General features: G+C 40.1%; 1 protein-coding gene across 5 annotated transcripts in view; it reads left to right on the top strand.

Moving 5' to 3' along the window:
* LOC126187731 (mitochondrial coenzyme A transporter SLC25A42) overlaps positions 1–22972 on the top strand; it is a 228171-nt gene that overhangs the window by 149220 nt on the left and 55979 nt on the right. For all 5 annotated transcript variants that reach the window (XR_007537787.1, XR_007537785.1, XR_007537788.1 and 2 more), the window contains 2 exons: positions 7402–7534; positions 13086–13218. Coding sequence is in view for 2 of the 5 variants with exons in the window: in XM_049929001.1 (XP_049784958.1) it covers positions 7402–7534; positions 13086–13218 (266 nt within the window). In the remaining 3 variants the exon portion in view is untranslated. The remainder of the gene's footprint in view (positions 1–7401; positions 7535–13085; positions 13219–22972) is intronic.

Here is a 22972-nt window from a genome sequence, read left to right as displayed (position 1 = left end):
TTGTTACGCCCTAGAGAAAGCAGGACAGTGGTTGCGGTGTAGTTTGTAGATTACATGACTGTTTTCACAGGTAGCCCTGCCATTGATCGGGTAGGAGAAGCCTGTGGCAGGACTGGAGTAGGTGGTAGTGGGAGCTTGTATGGGAGGCATCTTGCATGGTATATGAGCCATGAGGAAGGCAGTCGGGAGCAGGGCTGGAGCAGGGTTGGACAAGGATATTGTGTGGGTTTGATGCATGGCAGATTACCAGTTTGGGAGGGGTGGGGAGGCTAGTGGGTACAATATTCCTCACTTCAGGGCACTATGAGAGGCAGTCAGAGTCCTGACAGAGAATGACATTCAGTTATTCCAGTCCTGGGTGGTACTGAGTCATGTAGGGAACACTCCTTTATGGCCAGATGGTGGGTGCGTGGGAGGTGGTAGATGACTGGAGGGACAAGGCACAGGAGATATGTTTCTGTGCATGATTGGGAGGATAATTTTGGTTTGTGAAAGCCTATTTGGAGAGGGACTGCTTGTCACTACAGATGTGACAATCATAGGTGGTTGTGTGAAAGGGACTTCTTGAGTGAAGGTGTTGGTGGTTGGTAGATTTGATGTGGACAGAGCTACTAATGTATATACTTGGTCATAGTTGTCATAGTAACCAGGAAGGAGGTTGTAGGTTTGGAATCAGTTGGACATTGGGAAAGGTAGTGCATCAAATTACCCATCTCCGGCTGCAGCCTCTCTTTCTGTAATGACCTGTATCTGTTCAAATTCTGTCAGTCCAGAGCTCTGATCAACATAGTCCTGCAGGCATTATGTATATGCATAGTTCAGCTGACAAAAACTTCAATTTCCAGTCAAATAAATGCCAGCAGCAACAGGATGACAACCTGTGCATTGTAACAGGCATTGGTTACTTTACTCTGTGGGAGCACCAGTTGTGACCCCTACTTATAATTGATGGTTCCACAACACCATGAAATGTGTCAGAGGGCTTGTGTATCATAGGCGAATGCAATCAGGAATAGGCATCTCACCAGCTCTCTATGATACACGTGTATGTCCCTCACTCACATACATACAGAATCTGCTTTCATCACTGAAGGCAACACAGCACTATTCCACTCTCCAGTCAACTCTTTCACAACACCAAAGTAACCATGCTTGGCTGTGTCATGGTGTCAGTGGTAGCCTCGCCAGAGGCACACTTGTTCTTAAACCTGAAGCAAGCAGACTGTTTCCAGTAGTCCCTGATGACACATGCATGCCCAGGTTTCATCCCTGGTCGATGTTCACTTGGCCACCATTGCTCTCATAATTGTCAATCTTGATGTGTGTATGTACTATGTGGACATCCAGAACCTTGTGTGTAGGTGAGGGAGTAATGTTCCTCTGATTCTTTAGCATGTATCAGGTGGCCAAGTAAAGTGTGATTGAGAGGTAACACTGCATATTATTTAGTCTTGGTCACATTATTATTTCGGCACATTTGCCAACTATTTCTGATCAAACTTCATTTCTTGAAGTGTTGAAGTTACTGAGTGAAGTTAAGAGTAGAAAATCGGACTCCCAGTTCTCAAAATAAATATGTTGCTTATGTTAAACAACATATCATATAGTGTGCTCTTGTTTACAATAAGAATTCGATACGAAAGCACACCATCATTCAGAACATCATAATTATATTGATATGGATGGTATGTTATTTAACAAATTACAATAGAGTCCATTTTCTCTTGTCTTCATGACATCATAGGCATTGTCATGGCTGCTATTCCTCTTTGGCTCACACCTTATCTCCAAGACAGGATCTGATGACACAGAATAAACCACCTGACCAGCAGGTACTGCAAATGTGGTACAATGTTTGTCATTGTCGCAGCTTGTAGATACACTGTGTCCGTCCATTTCATGATATATATGCGTAAATAAACTATACAGCCAAATAGTATATTAATTAATTCATTGTGAAAATGAACTTTTTATAGCAGTGATCGTCATTCTTCGGTTTGAAAAATGCTTTTGCAAAACATCACTTCACCATAGTGGTATGTTACACTACAGTGTTTTTAACAGACCACTGGTGAAAGCAGCTACACATCACTGATACATTGTGCCTAACATATGCAGCAGTTCATCAACTCGTCCATCCAGCTTCCCCCAGGCCCACAATGAGACCCCAATTGAATGGCTGAAATTGTTCAACAAGAGTACATACTCATCAGTGGGGCATGTTTGTATCATAGAATGAAAGTGGCACATGTTGTTCACCTTTAAAGTCAGCACAGTTACTGCCTGTAGAGTTGAAATTGAGGGTGTATGGACAGGCCCCGTGAATCCAGTCTGATTGCCGATGACGACAACAAATGAATCTCTAACATAACACCCATTCAGTATGCAAATTTTATACCATGCAGCAACTGGTCACTGTCCTTGATAGTGTTGCATTTTTTTCCCTGCAGTAGATGACTAAATTTTATACGTATCCGTGGGGCAAAAGTATCCTGTAGTATTTAACTTCTCAGTGAGCTCATTCACCACTAGTTTCCAAGGAAATGGAGACAAAACTCCTAGTTACAGACATCCCCCTGTCATGTTGATCACGAGTTTCTCATTCCTTATGGTGACTTTTACCCTTCTTGTACTTAACGTAGTCTTAATCCACATCTCTGTGCCATGCACTTCTCCAGAAGTCATACTGCTAAAATGCCCCTTGATATCCAGAAAGAAAGTGTAGAGCTTTTCCCACCTTCCCAACAAGTTTAAAAAGTGCTGTTTCACATGATGTGCATGTTGATTCATATGTAGAGGAACCTCAGTTATCCTCTTTCCCACATTAACCAGTTTTCTAATTTCTTTAGAAGAAAGCAAGACAGACTGATCAGTCTCATATCCTTAGCCTTGTTATGATTAGTCCTCCATACATACCATAAAGCAAGGCGTTCCCCAAGGCTCCGTCCTGGGCCCTTTGCTGTTCTTACTTTACATAAATGACCTTCCTCACAGCCTACCAAACACAAAAACCCTTTTATTTGCTGACGACACCTCTATACACATATCTGCGCCTGAACAAATTCTCCAATCTAAAATAGATAGAACCACAGATCAAATAAGTCGATGGCTTCAAAGTAATAGGCTGCTGATTAATGCAAAAAAGACAATTGGAATAACCTTTCACACTGCCCAAAACAGAAATCCATTACTACCAACTATATCACTGGAAAAAAAATAATGTTAAACTTGAAAATGAAATAAAATTTTTGGGGGTCACTATTACTGATACGCTCACATGGAAAAGGCACATTGACGTTACCAGCACAAAACTTAGTAAAGTATGCTTCATGATTAGATCAATAAGGAACGTCACTAACACAAGTACCCTAACCACAATGTACCATGCACTCTTTCACTCCGTACTTAACTACGGAATCATCTTCTGGGGCCAAAATTCTGAATCAATTAAGATATTCAAACTGCAAAAGAAGGTAGTCAGAACAATTATGTTCAAAAAACAAAGAGACACTTGTAAACCATTATTTAAGAAACTAAATATTTTGCCCCTCCCATGCCAATACATACTAGAATTATTATTCTTTACCAAAAAAGTATCAACAAAATTAGCAAAAATATGGACTACCACGATTATGACACAAGATCAAAAACCTCTCTAAGAATACTTCCCCACTCAACAAAACTGTACAGTGATGGTGTCAAGTGCATGGGAATAAAATTATATAATCATCTTCCAACTTTTATACAAGAAATCCAAGAAATAAATAAATTCAAACAGACAGTGAAATCTCTTTTAATAAAAGAATGCTTTTATACCATACAGGAATATTTGGAATCAAAATTGTCTTAGTGCATGATAAAGTATCAAAGCTGAATGTTGTTAAGTCAGTTTTGTCACATCATGTAACAATTCTCTGTAAAGCTGTAACTTTAAGTAACATAATTTTGTAGGTAATGTAAAATAATCGTTCCTCTGTATTCTTGTTTACTATCTTAGACTCCTGTAAACTGTATATTTGTATTGACTTATCCCATATCAGTTGTACAAGCCATTGTACTGATTTGATCCACGGGACAAATAATAAATAAATAAATAAATAAAAAGTTCTCCCTGGCTTCAGAATAAACATAACCCTCACTGTCTTCTGAGCAATAGGAATGATTCTTGCTGCTAGGCTGAACCAGTACTACATCAGACTCTAATTAAATCCTGTCCTGCTTTTTGCAGTAGAGATTGAAAAATTCCATCTGCACCTGGTGACTTGCGTGTTTAAAACATTTATGCCATCTATTGGTTTTTTGAAGTCAGCACATTCTCTAACAGGTTCCCAGTTTTTGCTTTTGATTGGCAGTAGACCAGTGCCTCTCAGGGACTGACTACTCATTTGTGTTGTCTGATGGACTGCACAAGGAAGTGAGTCTTGAAGTACAATCAGTGTCTCACTTGCAGTTCTTTCATACGTACCAGCCTTCTTCCTTAGAGTACTTCATGGAGTAGTTGGTATTCTAGTGAGGATTTTATGAAGGCTAGTAGCTCTTATGTTCCATTCCTCACAGAATACCTTCCAGGATTACAACTTTGTTTGATTGATCATAAGGTTGTATTTGATAAGAACCTCCTGATATCTTGATCATTGTCCTTTCTTACTTGTAATGTTGAACAGTTATCTTATCTGTTTCTGTTACAATTTCAGACTGTTGTTCCAGCAAGGTATATTACTATTTGTGCACTATTTGGTAATTTGACTTGTTTTTAAATGTAAGGGTGTAATGGCAGATGTCACTGTGTTTCAGATTTCCTTGAAATCTGCTGGGTTTCTGATCAGAGTTCTGAATTCAGATAAGCATGAGTTTAGGCCTTTTCTACACGAGTTCCAGTCTATTTCCCTAGAATTCTTATAGGCCATAGTCTCTTTATCTCCTATTTCAAACTCAAACTTAATATACATGTGACAAGAAAAGAATGTGTCCAAAGCTACCTGCTGTTGTTTGATATAAATACCTATTAGAGTGAACCGAGAAGTTTTGTTAGTTGGTTCTTCTTCTCTTTCCAAAAGTAGGTTCCCTACCCCATTCAAGATTTCCAAATTAAGGAGGTGCTCACCTCTGCTTTTGGTGTCATTGCTCCCCCTCCTCCAACAGATTGTTGGCATTGGCACCGCAACCAACCAACATTTGTTCATTGTTCATTGTGCTGTGAGCTGCTCTCTTTCTGCTTACTCGCTTCCTGGGGAGGTGGTGTACTATCCTAACAAGAAAGGTAAGCTGAGGCCAATAAAATTTCCTTCATGCTTCCTTCATCACACTGTTTCATCCTCTTGGTCACTAAGTCCCTGGAATATAAGTCTGGCATCAGCATAAATAAAATTCAATGCTTTATATAAATACATGTTCTGGAGTTCTGGAGATTTCAGCATAAATCAACTTATTTCTGGTTCCTCAGAGTCCTGAAAGGCCACCCTTTATATAGCTAGGTTTCCTGGCTCAGGGAAATGTCCACCACCTGCCTTCCCAGAAGATGACACAGGGTGGGAGTTGCCCGCTTTACTGCATTGCAGGTTTATCTGCAACATTTGCAGTCTCAAACTTGCCACCATGGTTGCTTCTGACGTCTTTGATTAACCTCATTGTAAACTGTGAGAGCCCTGAGTACAACTTTGAGTCCATAGGGAACTGTTGTGCACAGCTACCATGGACTATAAGGAAGGATAGGAAGACAGCAGTCAGTCACAAACCCATTAGTTATTATTATTCTTCTGTTCCCAGTTTTCAGCTGCTGGTGTATAGGCAACCTATACAACAGTAAGGTCATATGGTGACACTTACTGCCATGAGCTTGTTGGATTGTAACTCATTCAAATGCACTGAAGATAGCTATTTATAGCTGAAATCTGGATACACAAGAATAATAACTAATGAGATTGTGACTGATTACTGTGTTCCTATCCTTCCTTAACCCCAAGTACAACCTCAGGCTCTGTTCTTGCATTGCCATTAAGTATTTCACACTGATTTCTGCAACAAGAGTTTGGGTGTCTGATATGACCTTTTGGATGATTAACCCCCAGTCCACTGTTAACCTTGAAAAGTTTTGGTGCCGAAATTGGTATCTTTGTGGTCTTAAAGAGCTCAGCCACTGTCTTGACCAACAGCTTCACCACCTCCTCAAAGACATTGTGTTCACCATCTCCTTAGGCCAAACCACTGTTTCTGTTCCCTCCCAGACAAAGAGAAGAGCACCTTTGTCTGGATAAACCCTCCTAAATTTGTGACCTAGATTGACTGCCTCCCCAATCTTCTTGGAGAAAGCCACCTGAATGAGCTCAAACTCTTGCAATGTTATGTTGATCAATGGATATCCCTATTAAGCAACTGCAATTCTCAAAACTTGGACTGCACTGTTATAGGTCTGTATCCATATTTCTTGTCTCAGCCTTTTCTGGATCAATTTATCCTTAGAAGTGGAAGTATTAGACTCCTCTTATATTCTCTTGTTCACTGTCTAAGAAGTAGAAGGGGCTCTCATTACCCTCTTCACTTTTGAGACAGTCAGTTTTTGGAGGTCTTAGGTTCACGACCTTTTAGGTACCTTTATTTATGTTTAGGAACCATTCTTTTGCCTTTTCTTTCTGTTCTTTGATAATTTCCTTCTCTGAGCCCCAGACAATGATTTGATCTTGTCTTGGTCCAACTTCTCAGTGACAGTTTCCAATTTTTGGACTGGTCTAGCACCCAATTCAGTTGTGGATACTGTCTCCATTGGTTCCAGTCCTTATGGTTGGGTGTTTGAGGTCTCATCAAGTCCTTCAGTTTTTGTTTTGTTTTGTTTTGTTTTGTGTTCACCATTTTGGCCCTGTGAGAATTAGGGTATTCATTGCCAACACTTTGGAATGCCATGTGGGACAAGACTAACTACTAGAGGAGGTTGCCTAGTATCCCTGCGGCTCCATTAATGACACATCTTCCCATGTGCTATGCACCCCTTAGCATGAACCACATCACACCTCGTATTGTGCATCTGAGGACTGGGGGAAGGAGCATGGGATTAGATGTGGGAGAGATGGGGTGTTGTGGGACACTCTTCGTTTAGCTCATCCATTGAGCAGTGCCCAGTGTGAGAGACACACCCAGTATCTGCACTACAGCCAGCACAGCCTTCAGCTTCCCACAAAAATCCAAGCCTCTCTGCCACCATCCACCCCAGATTGTTGCACGTCAGATGGAGATGTGTTCTGCAATCAAGCCTCAGTGGCTGGAGACAGTAGGCGCATGTATGCGTGCATACGTGCATACGTGTGCATGCATGTGTTGTGTACACTGGACTTTCCATTGTTTAATAACTCAGTATTAATAGATACAGAAGATACTGCTTAATGAAAACTGTTGGCTTGCCTTTTACAGACCTCCACCAGTAATGAGGCTGCTAGCTGGATCACTAGCAGGTGTAACATCTCAGTCCTTGACCTATCCTCTTGATCTGGCTAGAGCACGTATGGCTGTAACGCACAAGGAACAATATCGCACTTTAAGGCAGGTAAGGTAAATTTAGACTGCCATAATTCTTCTCTGTAGCAATAACTCAAAACATTATTAAATAAATAATTTCAAACTGAAGAAGATATAATAAAATTTACCTAAATGATGGACTACCTCTCACATTAAACATAAAGGTGGTGGGCACTCCATATTCTTGTCTGAGATAGTAATTTGTAAAAATGACAGGATTTTGACACTTTATTTTTTTAATCTTTTTTTCTTAAATTTTGTGTTGTGTTTGATGGATCCTGGGAGGTGGAACAAGATGATAATAATAATATGATACTTTCAGTCAGTCATGCATAGTTAATTTTAATGCTTGCACCATCATTAATAGAAAAATTTACATGTAAAGTGAAATAAATCATTTTACACCATCAGAGGATGCAAGTGCACATCTAAATTGTTGAGTAGCTCCTTGTGCTTTGTTACCTAAATATGGCCAAACATATTTGTGCCTGTCCTGCTTTAGCTTATAGGTAGCAGAACATGTCTGTAAGTCTGAAAAGAATCACAAGACAGTATGGGATCTGATAAGAGGAACAACTGTCTCGTGCAAGCAAGAGGATGTGGTTGACTGCTGCATGTTTTTTCCTGATAGTGTTGTGAGAATTTGTTGTTTTAGTCATTGAGGCAGACTTCTTTTATAGGGAAGGCACTAGAGCACATAAAGTGAGATTAAAAAGAAACATTCTTCCAGAATATTCTATAAACTCCTTGGTAAATGTGGCCAGTGGGTAGACTAACACAGAAGATATGAGTGTTGAATGAAAAGTAATGCCTCCATCTTCATTAATTGGTTTTGGATGGGAATATTTTAATAAATAAAATACAGAAATAATTCTTAGAATGTAATCTTTAATTACCAATATTCACTTTTCCGCATAATCACCAGCCAATTGGATGCATTTCTGTCAACGATGAACAAGTTTTCTGAAGCCACCATGGAAGAAGTCAGCACTCTGTTTCCGCAACCACAGTCTCTCAGTTCTCTCAATGTCTTCATCAGAAGCATAATGTTGTCCCCGCAGATTGTCTTTCATTATTGGGAACAGATGGAAGTCAGGTGCTGCTAAATCTGGACTATATGGAGGATGCCGTATGGTGGTGAGATTTAGTCTCTGAAGTTCTGTTGTGGTGGCATGTGAAGGAGTCAGCATCTGGGGTACCCATCATGCACATATCTTCTGATAGCGAAGCAAAGCAATAATGTGACCCACACGTTCTTGTGAAATGCTGATTGTGCTTGCAGTTTCTCTCTCAGTGATACACCGATCATTCTGAATCAGTCTGTCAACATTTTGCTTGTGAAACTCGGTGGTTGCTGTCACAGGACATCAAACTCTTTTTTTGTCACGCAGTTCAGATGTTCCTGCCTCAACATCTTTAAACTTACTCACCCAACGATGTCACATCAACACAATCACCGTAAACTGCTTTCATTCCCTGATGAATCTCCTTTTGGGTGACACTTCCTGATTTTAAGAAGTCAATTGCTGCATGTTGCTTAAATCGCATTGACTGACCGTCTGTACAGGGTTCCATACTTTACACTGTAACAACACAACCATTCAATGCTAAGGCTTCCCACCAACTGGACTCGTCTCACTATGATACTGAACGGGCGCTGAAGACCTTGCTGTCGTGCGCCCAAAAAACCCCTCTATACTACTACTCCCACCAACTGGAGCTGTAGAGAAGATGCTACGGGACAAGCCAGTACCTGCCGCACACCAGTGCTGCCAACTGTTGAAGAGTTACGAAGAGGGAGGCATTACTTTTCAGTCAACCCTTGTACTACCTTGCTGCTGTAGTATTGAGCACCAGGTAAGGTGAGAATTGAAGGAAATGAACAAGCTCAGATGTCAGCAAAGGATCTTGAAGAGAATATAATTTAATACTGAATAGTTCTCGCATGTTTGCTGTTATGTTGTTTTAAAAGGCATGTCGGGGACAAAAGAGTGGCTGGATGTAAAAAAATAACAAATTATGGCAGATTAACGCAACAGTCGCACAGTATTGGACACTTCTCCCATCACTTGATTTGAGTGAAGTGGATTGAGCATATTGAATAATACAGCATTGTTCTATGTCACTTGGTGGACAACCTCTATGGGGAGGCTCCACCAATTTGCAGTGATCATGGCACCTAAGTTTCAGTGAACCTTATTTTAACTCAGCATTTCAGTTGAAACATACCATTTGGTTTTTAACGTCTTTTTCTCGCTGTACAAGTTCTTTGAGAAACAAGTTTAGATGTCTCCTATTTCAGAATATAGTTTCTTAACTAAATTTCCACTTCAGCTGTGTACACTTTTCATAAATTCAGTATCAAGATAAGAAAATTTACTAAGACCAAATGAAATATATTTTTCAGTGATTAATTATAGTGATTGATATCCCAAGAATTCTTCCAGTATATAACGTTCATTTACACAAAATGCCCTACTATATAACAGGAGGACAATAACCTCAGTCTCTGTAAATGAGAGTCCATAGATGGCTAATTATGCCAATTACATTCTTTCTTTTTACATGCTACTCAAGAATTATACTGTTATCATTAAGTTCCATGAAGGCTCCTTCAGTATCCATTCCTACTGCTCTGATGCCCTCCTCAAAACCCTGTACATATTTGGATAACATCACGGTGGCACTCATTGTAAGAGGAGCAGTTCCATTAGCAATCACGGCCCACTCCACAATGTCCAATGAGAATCTCCGATAGAACAAAAATGTGCAAAACACAATGAGCATTGGAAAGTAACAATTATCACACATTTAATAAAATGGAACATACATACTGTAAACTCTTTTTGTGCTTACTTGCTCCTTAACTTATGGTTGCTTGGTCATTTATATAAGGGCCAAGCTCATAATTCGTAACATATGTAACGCTCACAGAAAATTTTCTAAACTTTGCTCTTGCAAAATTCTGTACCTTATCAGTGTTCTAAGCAAGCAAGCTCATTAGCTGAATGGATTTAAATATATGCTCAGTGGATCTTTCAGCCTTGATCAGTTATCCGTGCAATTCTGACTTAGTGTCAAATTATAAATCCAAATGATTTCCAAGGATTTTCTTCTGTCACTTATCACTTCTTTACCTCTGACAGTGATTAATGTGTGGGAGAAACATGAAGGTATACTGTGGTTCTGGGTCCACTTCTGACTGTATGTGTCCTTGTATCTGGCTAAGTCAGTCAATTCTAAGGTTAGAGTAAAGCAATGGAGTACTGCATCCAGTCAGTCCATGTCAAAGCAGTGTGCTGTTTGAATCAACTTCTGGGTTGAGGAAACCTTCATCTTATTAAATACATAAAATAAGGGGAAGGCAAACCCTCGTCTATAGCAGATCAGTGTGTGGAGCACATTAATGCACAACAGAAAACACCATTTACACTAGCTTCATAGTGTTGGGTCTTAATAAACAAATTCGCACACACAACCACGTGGACACCAAATGCACACCTTCTTAAATCTTCTCCATAATTTTTGCATTGAATATTGCTTAGGTACTAATGAATCGTCCATCATACATCCTAAACCATAATGATGATAATGACTGATTGTCATGAATATTATTGTCTTTGAGAGATAACTTCATGACATAAAGGCTGTTGTACACTCCTGGAAATTGAAATAAGAACACCGTGAATTCATTGTCCCAGGAAGGGGAAACTTTATTGACACATTCCTGGGGTCAGATACATCACATGATCACACTGACAGAACCACAGGCACATAGGCACAGGCAACAGAGCATGCACAATGTTGGCACTAGTACAGTGTATATCCACCTTTCGCAGCAATGCAGGCTGCTATTCTCCCATGGAGACGATCGTAGAGATGCTGGATGTAGTCCCGTGGAACGGCTTGCCATGCCATTTCCACCTGGCGCCTCAGTTGGACCAGCGTTCGTGCTGGACGTGCAGACCGCGTGAGACAACGCTTCATCCAGTCCCAAACATGCTCAATGGGGGACAGATCCGGAGATCTTGCTGGCCAGGGTAGTTGACTTACACCTTCTAGAGCACGTTGGGTGGCACGGGATACATGCGGACGTGCATTGTCCTGTTGGAACAGCAAGTTCCCTTGCCGGTCTAAGAATGGTAGAACGATGGGTTCGATGACGGTTTGGATGTGCTGTGCACTATTCAGTGTCCCCTCGACGATCACCAGTGGTGTACGGCCAGTGTAGGAGATCGCTCCCCACACCATGATGCCGGGTGTTGGCCCTGTGTGCCTCGGTCGTATGCAGCCCTGATTGTGGCGCTCACCTGCACGGCGCCAAACACGCATACGACCATCATTGGCACCAAGGCAGAAGCGACTCTAATCGCTGAAGACGACACGTCTCCATTCGTCCCTCCATTCACGCCTTTCGCGACACCACTGGAGGTGGGCTGCACGATGTTGGGGCGTGAGCGTAAGACAGCCTAACGGTGTGCGGGACCGTAGCCCAGCTTCATGGAGACGGTTGCGAATGGTCCTCGCCGATACCCCAGGAGCAACAGTGTCCCTAATTTGCTGGGAAGTGGCGGTGCGGTCCCCTACGGCACTGCGTAGGATCCTACGGTCTTGGCGTGCATCCGTGCGTCGCTGCGGTCCGGTCCCAGGTCGACGGGCACGTGCACCTTCCGCCGACCACTGGCGACAACATCGATGTACTGTGGAGACCTCACGCCCCACGTGTTGAGCAATTCGGCGATACGTCCACCCGGCCTCCCGCATGCCCACTATACGCCCTTGCTCAAAGTCCGTCAACTGCACGTACGGTTCACGTCCACACTGTCGCTATATGCTACCAGTGTTAAAGACTGCGATGGAGCTCCGTATGCCACGGCAAACTGGCTGACACTGACGGCGGCGGTGCACAAATGCTGCGCAGCTAGCGCCATTCGACGGCCAACACCGCAGTTCCTGGTGTGTCCGCTGTGCCGTGCGTGTGATCATTGCTTGTACAGCCCTCTCGCAGTGTCCGGAGCAAGTATGGTGGGTCTGACACACCGGTGTCGATGTGTTCTTTTTTCCATTTCCAGGAGTGTATTTAAATTGCTACTCTTTGGTTACTCCACGACTGTAACATTTAGGAATGACAGGTAGTCCTGATAGGTAGAGATCACAATTGCCTTAAACCTTCTTAGAAAGTGCCAACTGATAAGCAGATATCACAAATAGCAGTTGTCCATAAAATTAACAACATTCTTACCAACTGAGAAATCATTTCACTTGTAGTATATTAAGTTAATGTGTGGCATCCCAACATTCATTTTTAAGAATGCCATTAAATGAGGTACATGATGATGTGGGGTCTCTTAAGGAGATTCCATCACTTTCCAATTTATGTAAGAGCAACAGAATGGACAATAAATTTAAAAAAGTTTGTTCTGTAATCTGATTTCTATTACAGCTCTTCAGATGTTACAAATATTCAGTGTACCACCAGTAAAAAATTTGGTAACAAAGAGAAAGTTGTACGGCATGAAAATCATTTAAATTACATTTTGTGGCATAAAGAATACATCATTTAAATATTTATTTAATAGGTGTTTGTCAAGATTTGGACTGAAGAAGGCCCAAGGACATTTTATCGTGGTTATGTGCCAACAATAATGGGAGTCATCCCATACGCTGGTGTGAGTTTCTTCACATACGATTCCTTAAAAAGGAAATACATGGGTAAGTAAAAGATTTCCCATTTTTCCCTGTCGCTTGAATGCAACCTCTGCCGCACACACCAGTCTTTTCCTCTCCTTCCTCAATATAGATAGTAGCCCCATCAGCATTTCATTTTTATCTAGGTACAGTAACATTGGATTCTATTTGCCAATGGGGAAAGTTAATGATACATGTTTGTTTGAACATTGACAGAATCACATGGATGCCAAACTTACTATATTTATATCAGATTCCGTTACCAATAGGAAAAAAAAAATTGTCACTCATTTTGATATTGGATACTAAATCGTAGTACCAAATATGATATGCACCAGTAAAAGCTATCGCAACAAGTTCAAATCTAAACTGGTGGATTTTATTTCCATGTGAAACTTATGGCTGAATCATTTTATTTAAAATATTTTGACTGATAATGATTTTGTAATACTCAGATATGAAGATGATCATTAAATGATCAAAACTAGTTATCCTTTATAATATATGCAAGTGAGACTGTGAAACTAATTTTAAGATTAATTTATTTTTGACAGCCTTGTTCAATGGAAGTTCTTAGTTGGCACAGTTAAAACTGTTGCATCACACATACAGTCCCCCAGTGCTTGATTTGTGATGATATTCTGGTACTTCAGATGAATGAGAAGCATTAATAAAATAATGTTTTAAAACCTCTAAATTTAACCCCCCCCCCCCCCCCCGGTGCGCACGCGCCAGAAGATGGTTATAGTACCAGAACCTCTTTCTTCTACAAATAAAGCACTGTAATCTCCACATACTTTGCTTACATACATTCTGTTATCAGGTGTGGCATAATATTCTCATATATGCTCAGAATATGGAATGAAAAAAGGGTATCAGAATGATCAGTGGTCACAGAAAGTCACACTGCATTGAGTAGTTTAAAAATGGTTATTAACGTTTCAATCTACCATTTTATACAGAGAAACGTTGAGCAACAAATAGCAAATAACTCCACACATGATCACCAAAACAGATTCAGTTGTTGGTTGTATCTGGATAGGAGCAATTTGGTTAAGACCCAAATTGCACTGTGTTAACAAGGAATCAGTCTAGGTAATAAACTACCAAAAGACATAAAGTATACTGCAAAGGTTTGGGGTGAAAGAACTCTGTGCTGGATGGTGGAGTAGGGCAGCTATTTTATTTTATATATCCATAGACAATCAGGATTGTATGGATATTGTCAACATAAGTGTATAAAATAGGTACACAGATTTATAATTATCACAATCGGAATTCATGAATATTGCAACATAAAGAAACAGTGTTAAACCACTTACTAATACATTTGATAATTTTTACATATTTTTATATATTTACATCATTCCAAGTAATCCTTGACAGTATAAAAACACTTTTCCAAGAGATATTTTTTTAGTGATTTTCTGAAGTTATCTATTTCACTGATGTCTTTGATCCCTTGTGGAAGATTGTTGTACAATATAATTCCGTTATATAACATGCTATTTTGAGTTTTTGATTTGGCTTTCCTATAGAGGTGTAAGTGTTGGCTGTGTCTGGTTTCATGTGCATGTACGGAACTGTTTATTGGGAACTGGTCAATGTTTTTTGTATATTACTGTTTGCAAAATGTATTCACATGGAACTGTCAATATACCCAAAGATTTGAATAACTCCGTGCAAGGATCTATTGCTACTTTTTGTTATGATTCATACGGCCCTTTTTTGCAACTTAAATATTGTTTGTCTGTTCTGCTCTGTTGGTCCGCAGGACGATATGACATAACTAATTTTAGAGTGGACATATGCAAAATATGCAGGTCTAGTACATGAGCTACTACGCACTGAATTTATTATCCTAAGTGCATAGCATGTTGAAGCTATTTGCTTTCCAAGCACCGCATTGTGCTTGGTCCAATATAGTTGAAGGTACACATTCTATGTGCTTGTCATTAACTTTTAGCTTGGTACTGTTCGGAATTCTTTTTAAGTGAAAACTAATACTGTTGGTTTTTTTTTACATTTAGGGTTAATTTATTAGTCTCCATCCACTGGCATACATGATCCAGTTTCCTCAGCTTTTTCATTGAGTACACTTGGTGACACAGCTTTGATTAAGATGTTACTGCCATCAGTAAACAGTAGTGATTCACCATGTTTGACACTTTATGGATAGTCATTGATGTATATTAAAAAGAGGATTGGGCCCAGCACACTTTCTTGGGGGACTTCTATACTGATGTATTCTGGGTTTGAAAGGTACGAAAAGGTATGATTGAATTTAGTGTTAAAATGGACCCTGTTTTGTAGATATGAATGCCACTTGTTTGTTACTCCTCTTACTCCTAGTGCATTTAGTTTGTTTGGCAAAATTATATGGTCTATTGTGTCAAACGCTTTGGTCAAATCGAGGAAGATCCCTGTTATGTGGTGTCCTTTGTGTAGTGCTTTGAGGATAACATTTGAGAAATGAGCTACAGCTGAATTTGTTGTTTTGCCAGCCCAGAAACCAAATTGCTCTTTACTCAGAATATTGAACTTTGTTAAGTGCCCCATGAGTCTGTTTTTCATTATGGTCTCTGGCTTTTGAAAAGGATGACAGTAACGAGATTGGTCTGTAATTTTCTATGATTTCTGCATCATCTTTCTTATACAGGGTGGTCCATTGATAGTGGCCGAGCCAAATATCTCATGAAATAAGCATCAAATGAAAAAACTACAAAGAATGCAACTCATCTAGCTTCATGGGGGAAACCAGATGCCACTATGGTTGGCCCACTAAATGGTGCTACCATAGGTCAAACGGATATCAACTGCGTATTTTAAAAATAGGAACCCCCATTTTTTATTACATATTCGTGTAGTACATAAAGAAATATGAATGTTTTAGTTGGACCACTTTTTTTGCTTTGTGATACATGGCGCTGTAATAGTCACAAACGTATAAGTACGCGGTATCACGTAACGTTCCGCCAGTGCAGACGGTATTTGCTTCATGATACATTACCCGTGTTAAAATGGACCGTTTACCAATTGCGGAAAAGGTTGATATCGTGTTGATTTATGGCTATTGTGATCAAAATTCCCAACGGACATGTGCTATGTATACTGCTCAGTATCCTGGACGACATCATCAAAGTGTCCGGACCATTCGCCGGATAGTTATGTTATTTAAGGAAACTGGAAGTTTTCAGCCACATGTGAAACATCAACCACGACCTGCAACAAATTATGATGCCAAAGTAGATGTTTTAGCTGCTGTCATGGCTAATCCACACATCAGTAGCAGACAAATTGCGCGAGAATTGGGAATCTCAAAAACGTCGGTGTTAAGAATGCTACATCAACATCGATTGCACCCATACCATATTTCTATGCACCAGAAATTGCATGGTGACGACTTTGAACATCGTGTACAGTTCTGCCACCAGGCACAAGAGATTTTTTGCACACGTGCTATTTAGCGACGAAGCATCATTTACCAACAGCGGTAACAAAAACCAGCATAATATGTGCTATTGGGAAATGGAAAATCCATGATGGCTGCGACAAGTGGAACATCAGTGACCTTGGTGGTTTAATGTATGGTGCGGCATTATGGGAGGAAGGATAATTGGCTCCCATTTTATCGATGGCAATCTAAATGGTTCAATGTTTGCTGATATCCTACATATGTTCTACCAATGTTACTACAAGATGAATCACTGCATGACAGAATGGCAATGTACATCCTACATATGTTCTACCAATGTTACTACAAGATGAATCACTGCATGACAGAATGGCAATGTACTTCCAACATGATGGATGTCCGGCACATAGCTCGTGTGCGGTTGAAGAGGTATTGAATAGCATATTTCATGACAGGTGGATTGGTCATCGAAGCACCATACCATGGCCTGCACATTCACTGGATCTGATGTCCCCGGATTTCTTTCTGTAGGGAAGGTTGAAGGATATTTGCTATTGTGGTCCACCAACAACACCTGACAACATGCGTCAGTGCATTGTCAACGCAAGTGCGAACATTACGGAAGGCGAATTACTCACTGTTAACAGGAATGTCGTTACACGTATTGCCAAATGCATTGAGGTTGATGCTCATCATTTTGAGCATTTCTTGCATTAATGTGGTATTTACAGGTAATCATGCTGTAACAGCATGTGTTCTCAGAAATGATGTACAATCACAACGGAGGGGTATCTGTTGAGAGGCCAGACAAACGTATGGTTCCTGAAGAGGGGCAGCAGCCTTTTCAGTAGTTGCAGGGGGCAACAGTCTGGATGATTGACTGATCTGGCCTTGTAACACTAACTAAAACGGCCTTGCTGTGCTGGTACTGCGAATGGCTGAAAGCAAGGGGAAACTACAGCCGTAATTTTTCCTGAGGGCATGCAGCTTTACTGTATGGATAAATGATGATGGCGTCCTCCTGGGTAAAATATTCCGAAGGTAAAATAGTCCCCCATTCAGATCTCCGGGCGTGGACTACTCAAGAGGATGTCGTTATCAGGAGAAATAAAACTGGCATTCTACGGATCGGAGCGTGGAATGCCCGATCCCTTAATCGGGCAGGTAGGTTAGAATATTTAAGAAAGGAAATGGATAGGTTAAAGTTAGGTATAGTGGGAATTAGTGAAGTTCGGTGGTAGGAGGAACAAGATGTTCGGTCAGGTGAATACAGGGTTATAAATACAAAATCAAATAGGGGTAATGCAGGAGTAGGTTTAATAATGAATAAAAAAAATAGGAGCTCGGGTAAGCTACTACAAACAACTGAGTGAACGCATTATTGTGGCCAAGATAAACACCAAGCCCACACCTACGACAGTAGTACAAGTCTATATGCCAACTAGCTCTGCAGATGACAAAGAAATTGGGGAAATTTGTGATGAGATAAAAGAAATTATTCAGATAGTGAAAGGAGACAAAAATTTAATAGTCATGGGTGATTGAAATTCGATAGTAGGAAAAGGAAGAGAAGGAAACGTAGTAGGTGAGGTGAGGTGAGGTGAGGTGGGGGGGGAGAAATGAAAGAGGAAGCCGCCTGGTAGAATTTTGCACAGAGCACAACTTAATCATAGCTAACACTTGGTTCAAGAATCATAAAAGAAGGTTGTATACATGGAAGAAGCCTGGAGATACTCACAGGTTTCAGATAGATTATATAATGCTAAGACAGAGATTTAGGAATGAGGTTTTAAATTGTAAGACATATCCAGGGGCAGATATGGACTCTGACCACAATCTATTGGTTATGAGCTGTAGATTAAAACTGAAGAAACTGCAGAAAGGTGGAAATTTAAGGAGATGGGACCTTGATAAACTGACTAAACCAGAGGTTGTACAGAGTTTCAGAGAGAGCATAAGGGAACAATTGACAGGCATGGGGGAAGAAATACAGTAGAAGAAGAATGGGTAGCTTTGAGGGGTGAAGTTGTGAAGGCAGCAGAAGATCAAGTAAGTAAAAAGACAAGGGCTACTAGAAATCCTTGCGTGACAGAATAAATACTGAATTTAATTGATGAAAGGAGAAAATACAAAAATGTAGTAAATGAAGCAGGCAAAAAGGAATACAAACGTCTCAAAAATGAGATCGACAGGAAGTGCAAAATGGCTAAGCAGGGATGGCTACAGGTCAAATGTAAGGATGTAGAGGCTTATCTCACTATGGGTAAGATAGATACTGCCTAGAGGAAAATTAAAGAGACCTTTGGAGAAAGGATAACCACTTGCATGAATATCAAGAGCTTTGGTGGAAACCCAGTACTAAGCAAAGAAGGGAAAGCAGAAAGGTGGAAGGAGCATATAGAGGGACTATACAAGGGCGATGTACTTGAGGGCAATGTTATAGAAAGGGAAGAGGATGTAGATGAAGATGAAATGGGAGATATGATACTGCGTGAAGAATTTGATAGAGCACTGAAAGACCTAAGTCGAAACAAGGCTCCAGGAGTAGACAACATTGCTTTAGAACTACTGACAACCTTGGGAGAGCCAGTCCTGACAAAACTCTACCATCTGGTGAGCAAGATGTATGAGGCAGGCGAAATACCCTCAGGCTTCAACAAGAATATAATAATTCCAATCCCAAAGAAAGCAGGTGTTGACAGATGTGAAAATTACCGAACAATCAGTTTAATAAGTCACAGCTGCAAAATACTAATGCAAATTCTTTACAGACGAATAGAAAAACTGGTAGAAGTCGACCTCGGGGAAGATCAGTTTGGATTCCGTAGAAATATGGGAACACGTGAGGCAATACTGACCCTACGACTTATCTTAGAAGCTAGATTAAGAAAAGGCAAACCTACGTTTCTAGCATTTGTAGACTTGGAGAAAGCTTTTGACAATGTTGACTGTAATACTGTCTTTCAAATTCTGAAGGTGGCAGGGATAAACTACAGGGAGCGAAATGCCATTTAAAATTTGTACAGAAACCAGATGGCAGTTATAAGAGTCGAGGGACATGAAAGGGAAGCAGTTGTTGGGAAGGGAGTAAGACAGGGTTGTAGCCTCTCCCCGATGTTATTCAATCTGTATATTGAGCAAGCAGTAAAGGAAACAAAAGAAAAGTTTGGAGTAGGTATTAAAATCCATGGAGAAGAAATAAAAACTTCGAGGTTTGCCGATGACATTGTAATTCTATCAGAGACCGCAGAGGACTTGGAAGAGCAGTTGAACGGAATGGACAGTGTCTTGAAAGGAGGGTATAAGATGAACATCAACAAAAGCAAAACGAGGATAATGGAATGTAGTCGAATTAAGTCTGGTGATGCTGGGGGAATTAGATTAGGAAATGAGAGGCTTAAAGCAGTAGAGTAGTTTTGCTATTTGGGGAGCAAAGTAACTGATGATGGTCGAAGTGGAGAACTTTGTTTTGGTGAACTTCTGTTGTAGTTTGGTTGCTGTGTTGCTGAAATATTGATTGGCAATGTTTGCTAGTTTTTTTGGGGTCATTTATTTTGGTATCATTGTGTTGAAACCGTATGTTTACTGGCTTTAATGTTTTCCTATTAGTTTCCTGTTTGGTTGTTTTTCCATGCCGCTTTGATTTTATTGTTAGCTTTTTCTATAAATTTGCCATTCTGGTACATTTTAGCCACTAATAGTACATTTCTATAGATCTTTCTGTATGAATGATAAGAGCTATGTGATGCTGAATTGTTACAGTAGTTTTTCATTGAGCTAAGGTGCTTGAGGGTTTCAGAGGATTTCCTTATCCAATTGGTTACCCAGCTGTTATTGTTACATGATTTAGTGGTTCTAGAACTTCAGGAAACACTTTTTCAAATCTGAATTTAAATAGTGACTGAAACTTTGTAAACTTCCCATTTATAGTAGTTTCTCTGTACACTTCCTCCCATGTTGCACTGTTAATTAGGGAGGCAAATAGAGCTCTTTTTGAGTGAGAGAAAATCCTACTGTACTTGTGTATTTTAGTGTTATTATCTAATTCTATGCCTAATTTTAATAACTTACTGGACTGGTCCGAGATGCCAAGGTCACCTATGACAATGTCACCCTTATCTTTCTCTGTCTGTTAGCATATGGTCAATACTTGATGCTGAATGTCTAGTTATCCTAGTGGCAGTGTTAATTGATGGTGATATACCATAGGAGTTCATAATGTTCAGAAAACTATTGCACGACATATCTGGGTTAATCATGTTAATGTTTAGATCTCCACAAATGATGATTTCGCTTTTGGGGCTGGAGACCATATCTAATGCTTGGTTTAACTTTGTAGTGAATGTGTTCATGTCACCACTGGGAGCACGATAAATATATAATGCTGTAACGTCATTTTTAATTGTTTACCTAATCCCCTCCTTCATGTATATGCATGATCCACCACATTTCGTAGTGTTTCTGCTGTAACAACAGGTTAGACTGTATGAATTTAGTGCTAAATTTGTTAATTCTGAACCATTAAACTAATGTTCTGTTATGCAAACAAGTGAGCTGTCAATAGACTGCAGTTCCACTTCTAATTGTTGCACTTTGTTTCTTATGTATTGCATATTTTGGTGGAAGACTGAGAAGCACTGAGCACTGCTTACCTTGTAGTCATGTTTCTCTTGCCTTGGTATAAAAAATCCTTTTGGTGATGAGGTGATACAGTTATCCTACTGATTGATGCACTGGCCACTATTCCTTCTGTTGGATACACACATTTTCTTGCTGTTTTTACTGAAGATGACTCTAACACTGCCTCTTCCTGTTAAAGTGATGATCCTGGCTGGCTTGTGCTGTGGCTGTGATTGATTTTCTTCTTATGGAGGTGTTACAGAGTTTTTGTATTTCCTTGATCAAAGCTGGCTGTATAGCAATTGTATTTCATGCAGTGTGGTCGTCTTTCTGTATTCATTTTGTCAGCATTTTGCCGATGGATGACTTCCCAGTGCGATTATAGTGTTTACCATGTTTCGTGAACAGATCTCTTGAGTTGGGAAGCTCAAAGATGTTACACTTGATAAAACTTGTATATTTCACGAAATTGTCTGTTTATTTTTGTAAGCTCCATATTTACAATTGAGTTGTCCTGCAGATCAGGTGTGTGAGGCATGCTTGTCAATACATCCTTGATTCGACTCATGATTATGACCGTGTCATTCTTAGATAACTCATTTAGTGAATTAATGTTTTTCATTATCTTGGTCAAAGGCGCACTCGGCTTTGTTATTAGATTATCGGGAGCTCACGTGGAAAACCAGTCTTGAGCAACAAAGGGAAAGCTGAAAGGGGGATTCAGTACATAGAGGGTCTATAGAAGTGGAAGATTCTTGAATGCTTCATAGCAGAAATGGAAGAGGACGCAGATGGAGGTCAGATGAGAGATATGATACTGCAATAAAAATTTACCAGAGCACTGAAAGACCTGTATCACAACAATGTCCCAGGAGCAGCTGACTTTCTGTCAGAACTACTGATAGTCTTGGGAGAGCCAGCCATGACAAAACTCTTCCTCCTGGCTTGATAAATATATGAGACAGGTGAAAGACACTGACTTCAAGAAGAATGTAATAATTCCAATTCCAAAGAAAGTAGTTGATGACATGTCAAAATCTCCAAACTATAAGTTTGGTAAGTCATGGTTGCAAAATACTACCATGAATTCTTTACAGAAGAACAATGGAAAAACTGACAGAAGCCAACCTCCTGGAAGATCAGTTAACATTTCGGAGAAATTGAGGAACAAGCACAGCAATACTGACAGTATGACTTGTATTGGAAGATAGGATAAGGAAAGGCAAACCTATGTTCATAGCATTTGTAGACCTAGAGCAAGCTTTTTATAATGTTGACTGGAGTACTCTCTTTGAAATTCTGAAGTTAGCAACAGTAAAATAAAGGGATCAAAAGACTATTTGCAACTTTTTACAGAAACCACACAGCTGTTTGGAGTCGAGGGCATGAAAGTGAAGCAATGGTTGAGAAGGGAGTGAGATAGAGTTGTAGCCTATACCTGATGTTATTCTGTCTGCAGACAGAGCAAGCAGTAAAGGAAACCAAAGAGAAATATGGAGCAGGAATTAAAGTTTAGGGAGAAGAAATAGAAACTTTGAGGTTTCCCAATGACACTGAAATTCTGTCAGTGACAGCAAAGGACTTGGAGGAGCAGTTTAATGGAATGAACACAATCTTGAAAGGAAAATATATGATGAACACCAACAAATGCAACACAAGTATAATGGAATGAAGTCAAATTACATCTGGTGACACTGAGGAAACTAGATTAGGAAATGAGAGTTGATGAGTTTTGATATTTGG

The sequence above is a fragment of the Schistocerca cancellata genome, chromosome 1, assembly GCF_023864275.1.
Source record: "Schistocerca cancellata isolate TAMUIC-IGC-003103 chromosome 1, iqSchCanc2.1, whole genome shotgun sequence".
Taxonomy (NCBI): Eukaryota; Metazoa; Arthropoda; class Insecta; order Orthoptera; family Acrididae; genus Schistocerca; species Schistocerca cancellata.
This window is presented reverse-complemented; position numbering and strand designations above follow the sequence as displayed.